Source organism: Sinohyriopsis cumingii, chromosome 11 (genome assembly GCF_028554795.1).
Source record: "Sinohyriopsis cumingii isolate HCF-2022 chromosome 11, ASM2855479v2, whole genome shotgun sequence".
NCBI lineage: Eukaryota > Metazoa > Mollusca > Bivalvia > Unionida > Unionidae > Sinohyriopsis > Sinohyriopsis cumingii.
The window spans coordinates 58446566-58463762 of record NC_142971.1 but is presented as its reverse complement, the minus strand read 5'-3'; the positions used below and the strand labels follow the sequence as shown (position 1 = coordinate 58463762).

The following is a 17197-nucleotide window of genomic DNA, read 5'->3' as shown; positions in this document are numbered from 1 at the left end:
AGTATAAATATCTCTGTAACATCTTGAACAGATAAAAAGAAGGAAGTCTTATATGCAAGTGTCTAAAGAGATTAAATCCAAAATTACTGAGATGTCAAAGACAGTGAACTACATATCTGAAACATAGAATCACCGATAAATATGGTGACTGTATTACTGAAGAAACTCCCATAAAAAGTCTTTTAGCAAAAACCACATTTTCATGTAGACCATGGAATGAATGTATGTGTCAAGTTTCCAGGAACTCCTCCAAGTAGTTTAGGAGGAGTAGTGATAAAAATCTGTGCTGATGGATGGACAGACAAAATACAACAGACCATCCAATAAGCTCCTCTGATCTATTACCCTTTGAACTAACTACCTGCAAAATGCTTACCCTGAAATACCTGCAAAATGCTTACCCTGAAATACCTGCACAATGCTTACCCTGAAATACCTGCACAATGCTTACCCTGAAATACCTGCACAATGCTTACCCTGAAATACCTGCACAATGCTTATCATGAAATACGTGTAAAATGCTTACCCTGAAATATCTGTAAAATGCTTCTGCATTATTCTTAAGGACTTTAAAATCTGCCTGGAATTGATACGATGTTTGAGGAACAGGCAGTTCTCTTGGTGATGTTGTAGGGGATATCACAGGACTAGGTATGCTCACTTTTGATTGGTCTTTTTCCACAGATGGTACTTTTGGATGAGAACCTAAATCCAGCCTTTCTACAGAAATTCCAGATTTAGTTTTTGAATCAGACATATCAGTATCTTGTATCCTTGAGTTTTCCAAGGAAGAACTTTCCTTTTGTGAAGAAATTAAACTAGTTAATTCTTCAGTAGTGTCACCATGAATGACAGTGTTTTGGTTGGAGTCCCTCTTTGACTGAACATGACCCATGGTTGCTGCTATGTCCCCAGGACTATCAATATATAAGTGTTCAAACATTTTCTCATCACGTTCACTTATTTGCTTTGTGACAGCACTCTGCTCTTCTCTGACCCTGCAAACTTTCCTCTCATCTTCTTCCAAACCGATCTCTTCTATCTGAATTCTTCGCAAAGGCTTCTGATCCAAAAGAAGAAAGCAAGATTAATTAAATGGAAGAGTTAGGACATTAAAATGACAATAACTAATGTATTCATAAGCATGAAATCACTCTGTAATAAAACTGGTGTCAATTTAACAGTCTGAACCTAAAGCACCACATAAATGCATGAAATTTCCTCAAGTTAAAAATGGTACACATAGATAATAGAAATTGTTTCCTTGGTTAAAAATTTGTTTCTTTTCACTTCTCCCTGTGAAGAAACTCTTGAAAAATCACTTGTCCTACAATGTAAGATATCAACAACTGATAGTCATGCTGAAGGCGGGGGCCGAGATCAAAGTCTGATACCCATTGCCATTTGGCTCTGTTCCATGCAAGTTAGTAAGGGTTTACAAAGTAAAATTTCCAGAATATCTCACATAGTTGCCAGCCCATATAGCCCAGGTGGTGCAGTGGTTACTGTGCCTGACTCACAGCTAAAAGAGTGCAGGTTCAAATCTTACCATCAGATCAGCCCTGGTCAGCTACCATGCTGTATCCTTGGGCATGGCACTCTATTCCAGTTGCCTCAGCACTAAATAACCTACTTTTCATGCTGTGACTTAAAACACCAAAACTGCTGTACAGCTTGGATTGTTACATTTTTAAAGATCAGTGATCAGCCATTTCAGCCGGTTGAAAAGCTAGACTAACACCAAGTAAATATTATCCCTGCCAAGACTGTCATTTGTATTATCTGTGCCAAGACTGTCCAAATTCCAATGTTATACATCTTTTAAATTGAATTTAGTTTCAATCTTGGTCACAAATTGAAGTATCTTTTTCAATCCCTACAACTTTTCAATATTTGAATTAAGTATTATAAATACAACAATATTATCACAGTATCTATAATTTTCCAATGTTTGAGTTAAGTATTGTCAATACCAAAACAGTATCACATATCTACAGCTTTCCAATGTTTGAGTATTATCAGTACAACAAAGTTATCACAGTATCTACAGCTTTTCAATGTTTGAGTTAAGTATTATAAATACAACAATATTATCACAGTATCTACGGCTTTCCCATGCTTGAATATTATCAATACAAAAATATTATCACAGTATCTACAACTTTCCATGTGTTTATTTGTACACAATCTGGCATGTGTCTGTACACAAGCTGCCATGTGTTTGTCTGTACATAAGATGCCATGTGTTTGTACAAAAGCTGCCATGTGTTTGTCTGTACACAAGCTGCCATGTGTTTGTACACAAGATGCCATGTGTTTGTCTGTACACAAGATGCCATGTGTTTTTCTGTACACAAGATGCCATGTGTTTGTCTGTACACAAGCTGCCATGTGTTTTTCTGTACCCAAGATGCCATGTGTTTGTCTGTACACAAGCTGCCATGTGTTTTTCTGTACACAAGATGCCATGTGTTTGTATACAAGATGCCATGTGTGTCTGTACACAAGATGCCATGTGTTTGTACACAAGATGTCATGTGTTTGTCTGTACACAAGATGCCATGTGTGTCTGTACACAAGATGCCATGTGTTTGTCTGTACACAAGATGTCATGTGTTTGTCTGCAGACAGACCTGCTGATAACTTCTAATAAAACTCCCATTCACCAATATCATTTAGTCATGAAAATCTCAATTTATCCAAGAGATTATTTTACATTTAAATCAGAATTACACAGCTGTTTAACATTTTTACTCACTGATAAACAATAACTTGTCCCAGGAAGAAAAAAAACTTCACCAGCCTGATCAGTAATTTCATTTGTCCTGGACAATGGGCTCACAAGCCACTGGCTCAGCCCCATTTTGTGAAAGACAATTAACTGAGTTACTGACATCCAATACATGATGACATTATTACAATGATAATATCAACAATGTAAAGAAAGCTCAAATGGCTCTGATGTTACCCGGCTTTCAAATACTGATATCCAATTAAGTTCCATGAAGTCCTGTGAGACTGCCAGGATCCTAGATACAACTTTTTTGATAAAAATTGTTTTAAAAGCAATCTGGAGGAATGAAACATAAATATATTTGCCTATTTAAATGGAGCAAGGAGAAAATATTTCTTCAAAATAAATCTACCTGTTTAACTGGACCAAGATCAGACTTCCTGTTTAATTGGGCATAAGTCTGACAGCCTGCTTAATGAAGCATAAGTCTGACTCCCTGCTTAATTGAGCATAAATCTGACTACATGTTTAATGGAGCACAAATGTAACTGCCTGTTTAACTGGGCATAAATCTGACTACCTGTTTAATGAGGCATAAATCTAACTGCCTGTTTAGCTGGGCATAAATCTGACTACCTGTTTAATGGGGCATATATATGACTGCCTGTTTAATGGAGCACAAGTCTGACAACCCGCTTAATTTATCATAAATCTGACTATTTAATGGGGCATAAATCTGACAACCTGCTTAATGGAGCATAAATCTAACTGCCTGTTTAATTGCACATAAATCTGACTACCTATTGAATGGTGCATAAAGCTGATTACTAGCTTAATGGAGCATAAATCTGGCTACCTGTATAATGGAACATAAATCGGACTGCCTGTTAAATGGGGCATAAATCTGACTACCTGCATAAGGGGCATAAATCTGGCTGTTTAATTGTGCATAAATCTGGTTACAGGTCTAATAGGCATAAGTCTGACTAAACTGTTTAATGGGGAATAAATCTGACTTACTGTTTAATGGGGCATGAGTCTTACTACCTGTTTAATGGGGCATAAATAGGACTACCTGCTTAATGGGGCATAAATAGCTTAATGGGGCATAAATAGGACTGCCTGCTTAATGGGGCATGAGTCTTATTACCTGTTTATGGGGCATAAATAGGACTGCCTGCTTAATGGGGCATAAATAGGACTGCCTGCTTAAAGGGCATAAATAGGACTACCTGCTTAATGGGCAACAGTGACCTTGTTTTTGGAATTACTAACTCCCAGATCAGTTTTCTTAAATTACGTTTCAAAATTAAAGATAAAACCACAGGCAAAATCTGTTTTTAGCAAGTCATCTTGGTCATGGAGGTTATAACTTCTAGAACAGGGTTCTTCACTGGATTAATGGAAATTAAATTATCACCTGTAAATTAAAGCAGACACCATTACCAAAACAGATCAACAGTAAACAATAACACCTCCCAACTTTAGTTGGCAGGGTATAAAAAAGAACTACCTGAACCATCGATATTATTAAATTCTATCCATATTTTATTACACTACATGATCTTATAAGTTTTAATTTTAGGCCAATAAAAGCTCTTTTTATTCATTTTATGGCAGGGTTTTTAACACAAGTAGAGAACAAGCATTCATCTATGTCAATAAAGAATTCCTGAATTTGAGAAACATTATTTCTTTTACAAATATGTTTGTGCTGATCACAAATACTGAGACAAAAAAGTGCAAATTAGCTTAAATTAAGTGTTATGTAATGGATAGGGATGTAAACTAAAACTTAGCAGCCATATATTCTTAACTTAATAATTAATAAAACTCTTGCACATATTCAAACTTTCTAAACTCCTAAATACTGACCTTTGACCTCTCTTCAGGCCTCTTTGAGATAGGTTTGACCACACCTGTCTCACCTGTGACACCTTGTTCAGTCTGAACCACAAAACAGGCTTTACCCAGCTCCTGTCAGTAAAGAACATAAACTGAATGAAATGGGCAAACTCTTGGAAATGTTCAGGATGCAGCATTACTAGCAGTTATGTTTACACCCTTCCCTCCAATTACAAGGTCCTGCAAAACCTTTCCAAAAAGCGGCATCCCCCAAAAGTGAATCAAAGTTAACTTTTCCTGCCACAGCTAATCGACTTTTAACCAAGGTTAATGTCCAGGGGAATTATTTAAAACTATTTGTTAGCTTATTTACCAATGAAAGCCACTGAATAATTTCATACAATAATGCATTACTTAATAAAAGAAAGCATTTTTTTTTAGAACATTAAGTTTCTCTGTGATCATTATATGAAGATAACTTTCTCTTCCACCTCCACATCGAACCCTCCTGCAATGACAAAAAACATCATTCTGTCTACCTGTTATAGAAAGGGAAGCAACTGTTACTTGTGAGCTAGGTGACTACCATTATAACTAGATGTAACCAGTTTTTACTGAATAAAGCCCAAAGGATGCTTGCATTGCAGTGAAAGGTGGAAGGGATTATTTGTCATGTGATCAGGTATTATTAGCAATACATAATTTACTAAAAAATGTCAAATACATTAATTGATCACATTACATTAAGAGAATAGATAACACGAGGAGGAAATGCTGAGTATCTTACCTCTATCTGCATTACCCAGTAGGAGCATGATTGCTACTAACAGATGAAATTAGAATGTCTGCAGACCTTTGTGTATGCACATGCAAGGTAAATTCCTGTGGATTTAACACTTGGTTATGGTGTCATCCATAAAAATTTTCAAGGTGAATCTACCAAATGTGGCCAATGTTTTGTTGTTATGAATGGGGAGTGGTCACAGGTGAATCTACCGAAAGTGGCCAATACAGTTTCAACGTTTTGTTGTTATGGTGGTCACAGTGCAGCTACCACTGGCTTGACGAGGTTCAGTTCTCTTCTTTGCCAGTCCATCTCCCACAGGCAGAAGCTGGAGAGAGGTCTGGACATGCCATCCAACTGACTACACTATGTCTTCAATTGAGACATAATTTTTAATTGCCTGGTTTGTGAAAATTGCTTATATTTCATAAGCCAAGATTTTCATAAGGTATACCTACTCTCTCGAGAGTTTAGTGTACACAGATTGTATGACTATCTTTAACTAAACAACTGAAGTTGTGGTTTTATGTCTTGATTTCCATACTAATGAGGCAAGAAAAGTGTGGTCTGGCCATTGTGGATGCTGTCCGTATGATTCATGAGACATCCTGGAGCTTCACCTCTCTTGATGTGTCAATGAAGGGGAGAAAGTGAACAGTTATTTGTTGATTGCCTAGTGATATGAATTCTGTCTGCTCTATTGTCATGTCAGATGATTCAGGCATTTCAATTTCATCCACTTCATTTGGCTGGGGAAATTGTACACCTAGGCTCCATGGGTAGATAATTCCATATGGCTATGATTATGCCATATCATCCGCATGCAACATTTTCCCCACAGGATATCCAATCAAGAGTGGTGGTATAACTGAATACAGGTTTGGCATGGTTGGTTTGGCTTGGTTGGACAGCTATATGAATAAAACCAGTTTGCTACGAAGAGGTATAGTAATGTTACGACTGGATGGCAGGTCAGCTCCACAGTATGTTCAGCATGACATACTATTGCTGTCATACCTGGACAGCTTGACAGTCCAAGACCAATGCAGTCATATACTGCATACAGCTTCATAGTTGGTCAACAGTGAGAATGGCATATGACAGATCATAAATGCCATGACAGACAGCCAATCTGGCTGGCTGAAATATAAAGTTTGACTTGGTCTAATCTGGCCATGTCATTTTAGACAAATAATATTCTCATCCACCAAGAACATTCTCATGCATGGACAGAGTATTTTTGTACAGTAAGTTTGTGTAGGAGTCGATGTTTTACTTAAGATTCTCACTCCTCATGGTCAGAGTTAAATTTTTATTCACAGTGGGATTTGATAAAATTATTCCTATTCAGTCATCTATATCACATTGACAAATCCTTATTAATTAGAAAGACCTTGCAGGAATCCAATTCTTGGCTGGAATTGTCTCATTCCAAAAATATTATGATCTGGTACTATTTTTTGTACCTTAAATGGTGAGATGAAATTGACCGTGTTCTCCTTTTGTGGCTCTTGAGTTGCTTCTTAAGAATGATAGACCATGTATTCTTGGACCCCATAGTACACTATTTGTAGGCCTGTATTGAAGAGCACTTGGTGGAAAGAAGGCATGTTTTTGGACATCCTCCATAAATTTGAACAGTTTGCATTTAGTGTACTTTGCTGTCCCCTGTAATGAAGAGATAAAACAACAGACCCTGACATGAGTCCAGTGAAGTTACCCTACCTTTAAGATGGAACCTTGTATTGTGCAGATTGTGAACGATAGTCCAATGATCAAAACTTCAGCCTCCATTTGGACCACAGAAAGGGAACCCAAAAAGGCAACCTAGGACTAAATGTCAACTGAAAGCACTGAAGGTTAGAAACTGTCCATGATGATGAAAAGTTGGAAATGAATAAATGGGGTATACTTCACTTTGAGGCTGAAACTCCTCCAATTTGTTTTGAGGTACAAAACTTTCAAACTGCTTGTACTGATTTTGTGAGGCCTCTTTGTTGAGAGCATGCTTCTTGGCTTGAGCAGAAGTAGTAACTAACGATTTCACAGGAATCGGTGCCAATCCCAGTTTCAAGGGGTGATAACTGTATCTGACTGACACTTAGGTGGACAGATAATTTTTAGCTATTTAGCTAAAATGTTTTAATCTGGTTGGGCTGAATTTGGGATGTAGCAGTAGTATAAGCTTATACTGTTCATAGCACAGATAAAACTACCTTCTCTACAGCACAGATAAAACTACCTTCTCTATAGCACAGATAAAACTACCTTTTCTATAGCACAGATAAAACTACCTTTTCTATAGCACAGATAAAACTACCTTCTCTACAGCACAGATAAAACTACCTTTTCTATAGCACAGATAAAACTACCTTTTCTATAGCACAGATAAAACTACCTCTTCTATAGCACAGATAAAACTACCTTTTCTATAGCACAGATAAAACTACCTTTTCTATAGCACAGATAAAACTACCTTTTCTATAGCACAGATAAAACTACCTTCTCTATAGCACAGATAAAACTACCTTTTCTATAGCACAGATAAAACTACCTTCTCTATAGTACAGATAAAACTACCTTCTCTAAAGCACAGATAAAACTACCTTCTCTATAGCACAGATAAAACTACCTTCTCTATAGCACAGATAAAACTACCTTCTCTATAGCACAGATAAAACTACCTTTTCTATAGCACAGATAAAACTACCTTTTCTATAATTTCCAAGTCTTGTTTTGCTTTTTTATTTTGTGGTTCCAGCTGAAGCACTCTCTCACAGTCCTGCTTGGCTTCTGTTAGCTTCTTAAGGCCAATCCTAGCAGTGGCCCTTCTCAAGAAGGCCTTGATGTACAGCGGGTCCAATGATAGGACTGTAGTACAGTCTAACTCTGCTGCAGCAAACCTGAAATACAAATAACAGTTTGAACACTGAAATACAAATAATAGTTCTAACATTGCTGCAAATTAAGCCTCATATAATCACTTAAAATCCCACTTCTTTGACAAATTTACAGCTCTCTTTTTAGGGTTTTGAACATGGAAGTTCAACATTATAATTATCACAAAACTGCAAGACAAAGAAAGAATTTTACACACACACAAAATTCTGACCCATGACCAGAGACAAACACAACATCTAGACTTGTCTATTTAATGCATGCCATTGTCATTAAAAGACACAATAAATTTTATAGCAGTAGCTTTACTTTTATGACTTTCAATAAATCCTTCCCATTTACTGGTTCATATTTACTAAATGTGCTGAAGAAAAGAGGTCCAATTTTTTTTTAGACTATTGTTATTTGGGTTGTAATTTATGCTGAATTAGGATCTTAAACTTTTTTGAGAACTTGTTTTTCCAATCAATATATACACCTAAAAGAAATGGCTTATCATTTTATTTTTGTTTCTGTATGGAATTTTATTTGCCTGTATTGGATCCTTTTGCACTACTGTCCTAGGCCTGTCTTAAGTGGATACTGCACCCAACTCTCTGCCCTGGTCCTTCAAGGGGTTGCCATGGCTTCTCTCTCTGCCCTGGTCCTTCAAGGGGTTGCCATGGCTTCTCTCTCTGCCCTGGTCCTTCAAGGGGTTGCCATGGCTTCTCTCTCTGCCCTGGTCCTTCAAGGGGTTGCCATGGCTTCTCTCTCTGCCCTGGTCCTTCAAGGGGTTGCCATGGCTTCTCTCTCTGCCCTGGTCCTTCAAGGGGTTGCCATGGCTTCTCTCTCTGCCCTGGTCCTTCAAGGGGTTGCCATGGCTTCTCTCTCTGCCCTGGTCCTTCAAGGGGTTGCCATGGCTTCTCTCTCTGCCCTGATCCTCCAAGGGGCTGCCATGGCTTCTCTCTCAGATGCCATGTCTAAGATCTCCATAGGTTTCTTATATGACAAATGGTCACTTTCTAAATATGCATTTTGGGCATGAACTTGGCATTAATGGCTGCTATTTATCACATGATAACTCACCAGTTAAGTGCAGGAGTGCATGCAAGTGCCATCTCTAGTAAAGAGAATGTCATCAAAAGAAACTGCACTTAAACTGCCATCAGATGCAACTATATAGTTTGTAGGCAACAGTCTCTAATCTGAACAGTTCATTCCCTATACATTAATACTTTAACTTACAAGAAGGATGGTAATATGAGCTACTACAGGCTGATTTAGATCTACAGTTTGAAACATGAAAAAATGTAAAAATGAATGCAAAATCACAGAAGAAATGCAAGAGGAAACTTCTGAGAAATTGAAATGAATAAATTAAGCAATAAATACTGTATAATGACAAAAGAGACAACTGAGTTTATGAGATTCTTAACTTACTGTTCAAAATAGATTCAAAATCTATCAAATTATGATCTTAGATTTTGAAATTTAACTGTAAGTATTATTTTTCATTATGGAGATGATACAACCATAATAAAAGTAAAAACATATTTTAAAATGAATACATGGCCATTTCAAGCTTCAGTTAACTGTTTTCACCAAATTCATTCAAAATGCAGCATTTAATCGTTATAATATGCTAGATCAATAACCACATTAATACTGAACCAATGTGTAATCAATAACCACATTAATACTGAACCACTGTGTAATCAACAACCACATTAATACTGAACCACTGTGTAATCAATAACCACATTAATCCTGAACCACTGTGTAATCAATAACCACATTAATACTGAACCACTGTGTAATCAATAACCACATTAATACTGAACCTCTGTGTAATCAATAACCACATTAATACTGAACCACTGTGTAATCAATAACCACATTAATACTGAACCACTGTGTAACAGAAATGCTCGTGGATGAAAGATGTGTGTGTGATCTGGATTTTTAACATAGCTTTAACAATTTTTCAGTCATATCTACCACTGGGGCCCAGAGTGGCCGAGTGGTCTAAAGCGCTTACGATTCTGGAACACTGCCATCTCACCTCTGTCTGCGTGGGTTCGAAACCAAGGCTCGGCTAGCATGGGTACGTGGGAAAGCCTGCCAGTAGATTCTCGTGGGTCGCTGGATATTCCATGGGTTTTCCAGGGTTCTTCCTCCACCAGTTACACTAGCTGCCATGTATAGCCTATCTTGTGCTGAAAAATGGCGTTAAACCCTAGAACAACAACACTGGGGCATCATACCGCAGACATGTAGTATGATGTCCCACCCAGTCACATTATCCTGACACCAGGCCAACCAGTCATAACACTAACCTCTTAATACTGAGTGCCAAGCGAGGTAGCTGTTAGTACCATTTTTGTAAGTCTTTGGTATGAATTGGCCAGAGATCCAACCCATGATCTCCCGCATCCGAGATGGATGCTCTAACCACCAGGTCACCAGTGTTTTTGACAGCTTTACATGTGATGAAGATGCTATATCCAGAATCATGTTATAATGAAGAGCACTACCACAAAGCAAAGGAAAGCTACACAAAGAATTGATTACATGTGCATTGAACTCACTTTTCCTGCTTAAGAAGCGCCATAGCTCTGTTAGCTGGAAGCACAGGGTTGGTGGGATCGAGGTCCATTCCCTTTGTATAACATTCAACTGCATTCATATAGTCCTGCTTGTTGAAGTAGTCATTCCCCTGCAACAGAAATATGTTTTAAAGATTTATTCTAGCAAGTGAAATTGATGCCAGCAACCAATGTTTAACTGTGTCTGAGATTTTTATTATTTACGTAACAGCATTAATAATACATACATGTTCTAATTTATTGATGGAACCAGGCAACAAACAACACCCCTAAACACCCGATCTCAAATACGTTATTTGGTTCAACAGTGACCACGATGTAGGCTTAACAATACTGCCTTTCATATGCATTGTGTCATATTCAAATTTCAATCTCACTCCTGTCTATATTTTGTGTTATAACTGATTTCGTTTTGTATTAAATGACTCTTTGATGGTTTCTATGTCTGATAGTAAATGAAGACAAGTTTGAAAGTGTGTTTTCTTTCATCATATCATTCTCATGACTCATTGGTTGAAGATTTTGACTCTTAGTCTTGAAAATTTTACTCCTGAAAATTTCATCCCAGAGTCAATGATCCTTCCATTTCAAATCCCAAGGAAAACTGTATATGGATTTCTCTACCCATGTGTTTACAAATGTATCTTACCATTCAAGTTGTCTCAGGCTACTGGGTAATGGATGTCTCTACCCATGTGTTTACAAATTATCTTAACATTCAAATTGTCTCAGGCTACTGGGTAATGGATGTCTCTACCCATGTTTTTACAAATTATCTTAACATTCAAATTGTCTCAGGCTACTGGGTAATGGATGTCTCTACCCATGTGTTTACAAATTATCTTAACATTCAAATTGTCTCAGGCTACTGGGTAATGGATGTCTCTACCCATGTGTTTACATATTATCTTAACATTCAAGTTGTCTCAGGCTACTGGGTAATGGATGTCTCTACCCAAGTGTTTACAAATTATCTTAACATTCAAGTTGTCTCAGGCTACTGGGTAATGGATGTCTCTACCCATGTGTTTACAAATTATCTTAACATTCAAATTGTCTCAGGCTACTGGGTAATGGATGTCTCTACCCATGTGTTTACAAATTATCTTAACATTAAAATTGTCTCAGGCTATTGGGTAATGAATGTCTCTACCCATGTGTTTACAAATTATCTTAACATTCAAATTGTCTCAGGCTACTGGGTAATGGATGTCTCTACCCATGTGTTTACAAATTTATCTTAACATTCAAATTGTCTCAGGCTACTGGGTAATGGATTTCTCTACCAATCTATTTACAAAATTATCATCTTAAATTGTCCCAGATTACTGAATAACTGATATTACTACTGCTGTAATTACAAGATTATCATTATAAAATTTTGCTATATTGTGTCTTGTACTGTATGTTGCTGGCAATAACAAATCCTGTGGGAAATACTTTCATATCAACTCCACTATACATTGCTGGTAAAATTCACTTTGTACAAGTATAACTATGATTATTTTTCTCAAATCAAATATAATACTTTCATTTCCTAATTATCATGTAGGAGGCACATTATTTTTATTGAAGGATCTAACCTTGTCTTTCTCCATCAAAGCTTGCTGCTTTTTTCTCTCTAGCTCCCACTCCTCATCAGTTTCATAATCAGATGAACTATCCTCCTCATCTTCAACTTTTGCACATTCTTTATCCTACAATTGGTTTTAACAGATCTTTATCACAGCCTTTCAGTTGTATATTCTGTTCATAATCATTGTATATTCTGTTCATAATCATTGTATATTCTGTTCATAATCATTGTATATTCTGTTTATAATCATTGTATATTGTTTATAATCGTTGTATATTCTGTTCATAATCGTTGTACATTCTGTTCATAATCGTTGTATGTACATGTTTCTCAAAGCAGAGGGAATAAGAAGAAAACAAACTGAAACCTGTCATTGTTATCCATTATGATTTTGATAGCAAAAAGAAAGTGATGGGTGGTTTTACAAAAAATAAATGGAGTGAATTCGTAATGATGTGGCAACAAAAATCTTTCTGGTACTGTATCGAGAGAAAAAAGTGAAAGCACATATACTATAAAGGACACAAGAAGGTGGGATTTTCTTAACATTGTTCTGAGGGTAAAAATTAACCAAACCTTGGACGAGTAGTGAAGATCAGACTGGTTAGAATAGTGGAGCAATTTTGAACTGTATAATATACACACTTATATGATCATTTTTTTTCTCCATCAACTTTATATTTTCAGAATTGTGCAGTATTTTTCGATACTTCATGGCTTCATATTGCTCGAAACGTATGCCTAAAAATAGTTTGTGTATTAGGAACTACTCTGTAAACAAACCATGTACACTCATGTAGTAGATGCTTTGGGTTTTGGTTGATTAGATTTGTTTGTGAATGAACTAAACAAGCTGTTTCATCCATTCGAGGGGGCCCCGAGTGGACGAATGGTCCAAATCACTCACCGTTATGGATCACTGCCATCTCACCTCTGTCTGTGTGAGTTCGAGTCTCGGATTCGGCTAATGTGGTTATGTGAGAAAGGTTGCCAGTAGCTTCTCGTGGGTCGGTGGTTCTTTCCGGGGTTTCCCGGGTTCTTCCTCCACCATTTATACTGGTTGCCATGTACAGCCTATCCTATGCTGAAAAATGGCGTTAAACCCTACGACAACAAAATCATCCATTTGAAAGAATAGATGATAAAAGTTAACAAAGTGGACGAGTTCAGTGAGTCACAAAGCTTTCAGAAAAGCAAATGAATGAACATCATATTTGCAATGTCAACAACAAAAGGAGATATACAGAAAATGAAAATACTATTCTGATCATTGAAACATTTATTTTGGAGAGATATGCATACATTTTCGCAAATAGAATGGTTCAGGCTATGACCAGTCCTCTCTAGGGTCTATACAATTGCATAGAAAAAGATTTGAGGCCAAGGGCTATCACAAATCTAGAGACATACCATTTCATGAGTCAGTCAAAACATCAATTTGAGAACAAAATCCAAATGCAGGTTTTGGCAGGAAACTAAAAGCCTCAGAGCCAATAAGCCAAGATGATGAAAAAGTACTATTTCTGCCTAAATGGACTGTCACACTAAAGCTGCATCATGATTTTCCCTGTTTAAATATTTTGATACAATGTGTGTTTGTGTGTGCGACTAGGATTTCTAACATACCTTTAACAATTTTTCAGTCATACTGCTACAACGTCTGTAGTGTGGCAGTTTATAGTGATGTCTAGCACTGGCGCTCATGCCGCAGACATATAGCATCATATCCCACCCAGTCACATTATCCTAACACCAGGCCAAACAGTCCTAACACTAACTTATTAATGCTAAATGCCTAGTAAGGCAGGTGTTAGTACCATTTTTATAAGTTTTCGGTAGAACTCGGCTGGGTTTGAACCCATGACCTCCTGCATCCGAGGCAGATGCTCTAACCACTAGGCCACTGGAGTGGTCTTTGATATAATGTTGGGTTAGTGATAGAAGACATACATTGTATGATACAGGTCTGATAGCTGGGGTCCCCCCAACAGTAAGCATGCAAATGACAGGGCATAAAGATGTCTTCTTTAGCTGGCAAAAAGAATGGTCATAAATATACCTACACTGGTGCATCTTGAATTGCCTCAAAATGTACTTTCTTAGTTCTGCTAATCTGAATGACATTACCCATGTCATGGGAAAATAAACTGTATTACAATGAAATTGGACTGTACTTTTGACTATATTTCAAATAATCACATCCTACTTACTGCAATGAACTGACCCAATAAATCCAGTCCATCATAAGCAGAAAAGCAGAATTGAGTTGGATCAACAGAAAAACAAAATCCATCCATTACAGACCAACTGGAACATTTTGTTAAATTGTGCACTCATTCAAAATATGATTGAATTTCAAAGGTCTCTGGGTGGTGCTATGAGCACATTAATATTATTACTGTGTACTGACGAATCTACAGTTGTGTACTCATTTTGAAATACAGCATAAATTCAATTTTGCTTCTTGTAGTGTATTCTTTTTTTAATAAGCCTTAGGTAGGAAAATGAAATGAGTATATAATAAAATAATGCAAATGTATAGGAAAATATAATCTTGTTTATTGATGTTTAAAGTAGCTTTTACAATTTGAATAACATCACTATGATGTCTGCAGTGTGGCAGTTTATGAGCAATGTCTAGCACTGTGGCATCATGCCGCAGACATGCAGCATCAATTTCCATCCAGTCACATTATCCTGACACCAAGCCAACCAGTCCTAAGACAAACCTCTTAATGCTGAGCGCCAAGTGTAGCAGCTGTCGGTATCATTTTTATAAGTCTTTGGTACTATCAAAAGAGAATTTTAAACTACATAATGCCTCTTCATATATATAGATAATATGGTTCATCCAGTAAAACGTGAATTGAGAGCACTAAGTCCATGTGTGTCTGTGTTATACAAAACATGGTGAGGAAGCTGCAAATACCATTTTTATATCGTTTGGTATGATTCGGAAGGGGTTTGATCCCGTGACATCCCACATCTGAGTCAGACACTCTAACCACTTACGCTACCAGAACAGACTACACATATATGTAAATATAGATACATATATGTAAACACGGACAGATATATGTAAACACACACACACACACACACACACACACACGCACACACATATATATATATATATTACTTAGGCTACCAGAGCAGACTACACATATATGTAAACATAGATACATATATGTAAACACGGACAGATATATGTAAACACACACACACACATATATATATATATTACTTAGGCTACCAGAGCAGACTACACATATATGTAAACATAGATACATATATGTAAACACGGACAGATATATGTAAACACACACACACACACACACATATATATATATATATATATATATATATATATATATAAATAACAACACATGTAAACATGGAAATTTGTAAACATTAACACATATATAAACAAACACATATCAGCTTAGACATATATGTAAACAATGATATGTTAATGTAAACACAGACACACATAAGTAAAATAAGACTTGTATATGTAAACATACACTCTTATGTAAACATCAACATGCATATGTAAACATAGACACATAAATGTAAACCGGCATATTTCTGAAATGTACTATAGAGACTCTGTGAATCAGCAGATTTTCTCCACTACATGTGTACACACACACACACACACACACACACACACACACACACACACACACTGATGCTACATGTACCAATTAAAGCAAGTAAGACATCTGATCTCTTACCACATCAAATTTATCCCAAGCCCTGTAATCATAGCTACTGATTCGTTTTGTCTTTTTGGTAACTGGATTTTTTGATTCCTTCCTGATCTTCTTTTTCTTCTTTTTTTCAAGACTGTTTCTCACTGGGGGTAAGTTCTGAAGATACAATAGACATATTCATCAAAAGATAACTATTAAATACAGTGCATTTGTCATAGATAAAACAGACATATTCTTCAAAAGATAGACTGTTAATTACACTACAGCTGTCATGGATACAATAGACATTTTCATCAAAAGACAGCCTGTTAACTATAGTACATTTGGGATAAATACACTATTCATTAAGAGACAGATTGTTAATAACACTACAGTTGTCATGGATACAATAGACATTTTCATAAAAAGATAGCCTGTTAACTATAGTACATTTGTGATAAATACACTATTCATCAAGAGATACACTGTTAATTACAGTATGGTGTTATGTATATTTAATCTTTATTGTTTGTTGGATTTTTTCTCCATGATATATTATATATAACTGAATATTATATTTGACCTTAGTCCAAAATCAAGTTCACGGTGTACCTGACAAGAATCATTGATTCTGTAAACAACATAATACACAGCTAATATTTTTTTGAGTATAGATTAAATATTAGAATCATTATTAATGGAGGTAAACATGTTTATCTTAATCTGAGTCAAGGAAATTGGTATTCCCCCAAGGAAAAACCTAGCATTTGCCAAGTTCTTTATTTTAATTTTAGTAACAGACTTTATCTTGTTGACAACTTGAAATACTCTAGAAATGAACTTTTATCGTTCATCCTGGTGCTATTACTTTTTCTTAGTCTTTTATATAATGTGTTTACTTGAAAATTTACTCATGCTTGTCTTTACATTCTTAATCATAACCATTCTTATTTTTGTGTTCAGATTTTGACTTGGGTGGAATTATTTATTAAAATTATAAATCACTGGAAACACAAAGTGCTCATCAATAATCTTGGACAGAAACATTAATTTGGAATTACAGTTAATTCAGACATGAAC

The 17197-nt window shown here is 36.3% G+C and overlaps 1 protein-coding gene across 1 annotated transcript in view; it reads right to left on the bottom strand.

The window, feature by feature from the left end:
* The window catches only part of LOC149788521 (RNA polymerase II-associated protein 3-like), a 38506-nt gene that overhangs the window by 13690 nt on the left and 7619 nt on the right, over positions 1-17197 (bottom strand). Inside the window, exons 2-7 of the mRNA XM_089974530.1 lie at positions 16160-16294; positions 12430-12543; positions 10829-10956; positions 8074-8266; positions 4610-4711; positions 527-1063 (exon numbers count right to left, since the gene is read on the bottom strand). Coding sequence (XP_089830656.1) covers positions 527-1063; positions 4610-4711; positions 8074-8266; positions 10829-10956; positions 12430-12543; positions 16160-16294 — 1209 coding nt within the window. The remainder of the gene's footprint in view (positions 1-526; positions 1064-4609; positions 4712-8073; positions 8267-10828; positions 10957-12429; positions 12544-16159; positions 16295-17197) is intronic.